Raw genomic sequence first — 6,000 nt, forward strand, 5'->3', positions numbered from 1 at the left:
TATACATATATATATATATATATATATGTATATGTATATATATATATATATATATATATATATATATATATATATATATATATATATATGTATATGTATATGTGTATATAAATATACACTCAACGCGTGAGTAGAAGCACCTGTGGCTTTAGCCAAACTGTGGCAACGTTTTTACTTTTTTGACCTGGATTTGCCACCTCTGATTCTTACAAAATAGCTATGGTGTCGAGGGCAACTCTTTGTTTGTGGTTCAATAAATAAATAATACAGTAGTATATATGGCCCCTCAAAATGTTGTTCTCCAATAAGAACACCAAGTGTTGCAGTTTCCCCATTGCAGCGTGATGGTTACATGTGCGAGCCTCAATCACCTGGTGTGCGGGTGTGATTGGCTGTATTTTTTCTCCCCCGATCGTCCAGTTCAGTCGCGTTCGGCCGTGTAGCTCGAAGCGCGTGGCGGGCCTTGAGCTCGATCTAATCTTGTGCACCCACAGTGACAGTAGACATGTGCCTGTGTTTCCCTTGAACTCTGTCTGAGTAATTGTGCTTCCCTGTGCCCAATAGAAGCATCCTTTTTGATACCAGCTCCCCACATGCCAAATCCTTTCAGACGCAAAAATCCCATTTCTCAGGTAGCACGCGCTGTCCTGGACAGCAGCTGCGACAAGATGCAACGTTAAGACAAGTCAGGATCTCATCAGGATCACTCTATTGTTTCTTCTTAATATTTTGATAATTCAGTACATTGCTGTGTGTATTCAAATGTTGTCTCTTTTGAAAAGGTGCTGTAATGACAACGTACTTTTCTTAAAAACAAAAACAAAACTGAATTTGAAATCATGTTTGAATGCTGCAATGAAACTTGAATAAAACATGCAAACTTAGCTGGTGGAGTTGTTGCTGCTTTTTGTCCGGGTGTCGTGTCGTGCACATTGACAGTCACACAACAAAAGTAACAATATGTCAATGCAGTGGCTCGGCTACGATGTGTTGCATGCTTTTTTTTTTGTGTGTTTTTCTTGCCCCCCCCCCCCGACCCGCCACCTTTTGCTAGCTTTACTCAGAGCAGAAGTCTTTGTGACGACAGAGGTAATCATCTTATATTGTTCATATGTGTCGTTCAACGCTGCTTCTGATTCAATCCGCTCCAGTCTTGAGCTTTCGTGGTCATACACTCTCAAATCTCACATACACTCACTCACGCACACACACGCAAACACACACCTTTTAACGACCATTTAAGACTCAGCTGGAGGCGTGATTGTAGACGTTGCCTCACCTGACCTTTACCTTAGAAACTCGTGTAAACACAAGTGTTTTTCCTTTGCCTTGAGTCTCCCTTTTTGCAAGTGATCCCCCTCCCACCGCCAGCCTCCGTGTTTATGTCTGTGTTGTCTGTCGCAGAGACCTTCTCGAGCATCTAAAGCCGACGGACTGTAGTGCCAGTGCTTATACGATTGCTTTTCTTTTGATTCTTTAGTATAGAGGAAGAAGTGTTGCCTGGGCAACTGTAGCTTTGACTGGGATCGGGGCGGCCATGGGGATTGATGATACATTTATTTGTCAAGCACCCTGCTAATTAAGTGTAATAACTGAAAACTGGTGGGTTTATTTAAAAGACAAAGTCTCATCTTTTTTCTTTATCTCCAACCCCCCCCCCCCCTCCCTCGCCCCCGCTACGCCCCGCAACCCCACTCTCCTCCCTTTGTTCCTGCAGTGAATGACTTCACAGTGATCCGTAAAAAGTTCAAGTGCCCCTACTGCAGTTTCTCCGCCATGCACCAGTGCATCCTCAAGAGACACATGCGCTCCCACACTGGCGAGAGGCCCTACCCGTGCGAAATCTGTGGCAAGAAGTTCACCAGGAGGGAACACATGAAGCGGCACACGCTGGTGAGTGCCATTTTGTCATCACCGCGAGGGGGGCACTATCACGAAAAAAAGATGGGAGAAATCTAAATAGCAATTTTTAACCGCGGTACAGTTTTGAGCGGGCGCGAGAGTGCGCGCGGCCATAGAAGAGTGAGAATAAGGCCCGCATCGCATATTGTGTCTCGCCGGATGCTTCCAAAGTACTTATTTCTTGTACCCGTTGGTACGTTTCCACCTTGCAGGTGCACAGTAAAGACAAGAAGTACGTGTGTAAAGTGTGCAGCCGCGTGTTCATGTCGGCGGCCAGCGTCGGAATCAAACACGGCTCGCGGCGCCACGGCGTCTGCGTCGACTGCTCCGGTCGGGGCATGGCGGCGCTGCTGGATCACAGCGGCGAAGCCGGGGGGGACATCTCCCCGGAGGAGGAGCTGTACCCGGGCGATCGCTTCCACGACGACCAGGCCGAGTGCGACGGCGACGGCGAGGAGGAGATGATGGCGGAAGGGGAGGGCGAGACCATGGGCGAAGGGGAGGACGACGCGGCTAAGTGGAAGGAGTCCGGCGTGGCGGCGGAGACTCGCCGAGCGCTGGACAACGAGAAGGAGGAGAGCGATTCCTCGGCGCAGGAGGGCGAGCCGCAGAACGGGAGCGAGAGGGACTTTGCGTGGATCTCCTAAAACCCGCTCGGCTCCTGCCAGCGGCTCGACAACACATCCGCGAAGATCTTAATGGGGATCTTTTCAGGAATCTCTTGACCCCGCGGGGGTGGCCAGGCCTTCCTCTGGCATGGAAACGCCGCGACGATGATTTATAAATAACCGAAACAGACAGTTGACCAAGAGCGATCGCACGTCTTTTTCTGCTTACCTCCTTTTACCTCTCTGATGCAGTGTTTTGCCCCTTCAGTCTCTTTGCGATTGAGGCCGAGGACGTGGCGAACACTGGCCTGCGACTTTGTGCGTTTGCCATCACAATCACCATGGAAACCAGGGATCACTGTCAGCGCTAGGGTAGGAAGTGGTCCCCTCCATGCCCTTTTTGTTTTGTCTCTCTGTAAGTAAAGGGAGCATCTCAATCGACTAGTTTTTTTGACTTGTCAAAGCTCCCGGTGTCGTGAGGACGAGGCGGGCGATCCGACGGCACACTGTGGACCGAGTTCTACTGCCACAGACTTGCACTTTAATGACGCTGACTCCTATCGAAGCAACCGAGCCCACGGTCGACAATTTGTCATCTGTTCTCGATTGACCTAAACAACTCGGTGACCGCACCTACCTTTAAGGATTGACGTCCTCCTGACTGTTATCGGCACATCGGAATCACTGATCCTCTGCGCAGGTTGTTGTCTTTTATCGCCTTCGCCCTCCAAAGTCAAGTGTCCGGGGGGTGCGGGGTGGGGGCTTTTTATTTTTCCTTCAGTTTGGTTCACAGTTGCTACGGTTCAGTGGAGTTTTGAAACATGTACATAAAATGGTTTGGAATGGAAACGGACATGGATGGATCGGATGCTTGCCCGTATCGGTGGACGCGAGCCACACTTTAAGCAAACGGCTGCCTTGATGACTTTTCTTTTTTTTTTTTTCCCTCCCCCTCTTCTGGTTCAAACACCCAAGAATTACAATATGCAGACTTATTTTTTCCCACGCTTGATCTATTTTTTTTCCGGGGGGGATGAAGGCCCACAGCCTGCATTCACGTGGTGACAAAATGTGGCTGAAAATGCGTGCTTGATATTTTGTTATTGTTGGCTATTTATTGGATGTGTGTTTGCGGACTCCTTTTTTTTTTTTTTTTTTTTTTTTTTTTAAACTCTTGCAGACGCTGGCGTGTGTGCGTGCGTGAACTGAGTGTGAAGTATGCAAGGGCGCTCACAAAGTCTTTATTGCTTTCCTAAGATTGTTGCAAGGTTATTGACAACTGGAGTCAGGCAGATGACAAGTCTTATTATGATTATCGCAACTATGATGACTGTGCTTGATGTTTCTATTCATTATTATTATTATTATTATTATTATTAAGTGCTGGATGCTAAGTTTTGTTGTGTTTTAATTTGGGGATGTTTTATAAATTGTGCGATTTGGGAAAAAAAGAGAAGCGTTTAATACTTTGCCTTGTTGTGGACAGCAAGCCATGGGGCTTTTCTCAACCTTTTTATTGTGCCAGTTGACGCTTTTTCTGTCGTATTTGCTTTTTTTCTACTAGGGGGGGAAACACCATAACCGTCTGTTTGATATTGATTGCGATATATATTCTGCACATGCTTTTTTGCATCACTTATGTACACTAATTGATGAATAGTGAACCAAAAACAATCTAGTACCTTGTATACAGAAGTGCTTTTGTTCCATTGTCTGTGTGTGCAGGTGCTTTTGGACATATTTGGCGTGCTTGCTTTTGTTGTTTTCTTTTGTCACGCTTTGATAAAGTGCACACGTCGTTGTTGTTGTTGTCGTTGTTGTCGCAACTCTGAAGGGCTGCGTGGTGATTTGAGTCAAAATTGCATCTCACATGACAAACAATCAAGGAAGAAAGGCAGCAAGCGGACGATCACTGTTGGGATCGTGAGTCCGGCACACATCAGGCCTCTCGCTCTCCAAAAAGGTGCTGTGGACAGACTGCACTTCCAAATACACCTTCTTGATTTGATTTGTGTTATTTATTGTGTTTTTGTTTGACCCTCTTGTCAAATAGTTGCGATTTGATCAGGTGAGGGCGGGCGGCTAATGTGACGAAGACATTGGCAAGTGGATTTCAACGAATGTTCATGATGTGTGTGTGTGTGTGTGTGTGTGTGTGCGTGTTTCTGCGTGTGAGACCCCAGCACTCTTCTCATAACCTCAACCTCGTCTTCTTCCTCATACCGGGTCGTACTTCAGGAAAACGTTTGCCATCAACCGCCTCAAATATGTGCCTCGATGACCTGTTGACCTGCGCTCTTGTGAGACAAGCTGTGATTCTCCAGCGGGATCAGATGAAACCTTTTTCCAGACAAATCAAGATTCCCCCTTCCCGGTGTTTGCTGATGAGCGCCTGTGCCCTTTTTCGTCGTTGCCCTGCGTGTGGTCGTGGTCTAACTGCATGCCCGTGTTGGTTTCGTCAAACCAAAGCAATGTCTTCAGCACAACTCTCATTCCACGCGATGCAAAACTGGAACTGTTTGCTGTAGTGCAAAGGATTATGGGTAATTATTCGATGTTGACAATTCCTCATTTTGCTTGATTCACACGTGCAAATCATGAAGCCATAGATATGGGTATATCTGTAGTATACTATATTTCAAAATTGCCGCTTTTTACTTTAGAGTTGGTTCTTCTACTAAGAGTGATGTGTGTATACCTTCATATATATGAATTTATATGACTATGATATTTATTTTCTCAACTTTAAGAGGGTCTGTGATTTGTACAAGGTCGCACTTGAAGCTTGAGCTTTGCTTATTTTCACTGGGAATATTGGTCAATATGAAACAGACTTTATATTGATGATACAAAACCTGTGTTTGTAACAAAATGTGTTTAAATAATCAAAAAAAAAAAAAAGCACCAACAACAACCTATTCTGTCTTTTTGTTTCGTTTTGTTTGTTTTTCGTTTTTCATTTTGGGCTGAGTAAGTGCTCTTGTGCAGATACTTTTGGGTTACTTGCAAATTCTGATCACTCAACGTTTTAGCCGTGCAAGCTAACGTCATGTTTAGTGGAAGAATTAGCTTGACTATTATTCGCAAAAATCAATCAATCTCAATAAATTTTGAAATTGCTGCTGTAAAAAGTATTTCACGTGTGCTCTTTTTTTTGTTGGTACGGACTGCCGTCCACAAGAGGGCGTAAAAGACATGTTAACCAATTTTGCCTTTCAGAGCTGATCAGTATTGCTAAAGTACGCCCACTCTGTAAACAATTACAAGTACCCTACAAAAAAAAAAAGGCTGGCTTTAGTACTGATTCAATTTCTACTGAATTGTTCTCATCGTCTTGTACATGAATAAAATGATATATTTTTTATTTACTGTAAATTTCCCATTTTGATTAATTGGCGCACCTGGAGAAAGCTTCTATGCAGACCTGGAACCGGATGCCCCAATTGCCCATCCAGAACCGTAAGTCACTAACAAATCACGGTACAACCTA

General features: G+C 45.1%; 1 protein-coding gene across 1 annotated transcript in view; it reads left to right on the forward strand.

The window, feature by feature from the left end:
- Positions 1 to 5,644, forward strand: part of zbtb46 (zinc finger and BTB domain containing 46) — a 114,519-nt gene extending 108,875 nt beyond the window's left edge. Inside the window, exons 6-7 of the mRNA XM_086030781.1 lie at positions 1,718 to 1,893; positions 2,115 to 5,644. Coding sequence (XP_085886907.1) covers positions 1,718 to 1,893; positions 2,115 to 2,549 — 611 coding nt within the window. The 3' untranslated portion in view covers positions 2,550 to 5,644. The remainder of the gene's footprint in view (positions 1 to 1,717; positions 1,894 to 2,114) is intronic.
- The last annotated feature ends 356 nt before the right edge of the window (positions 5,645 to 6,000 follow it).

The sequence above is a fragment of the Filicampus tigris genome, chromosome 1 (genome assembly GCF_054856515.1).
Source record: "Filicampus tigris isolate MCC_2025a chromosome 1, RoL_Ftig_1.0, whole genome shotgun sequence".
In the NCBI taxonomy this organism is placed as follows: Eukaryota; Metazoa; Chordata; class Actinopteri; order Syngnathiformes; family Syngnathidae; genus Filicampus; species Filicampus tigris.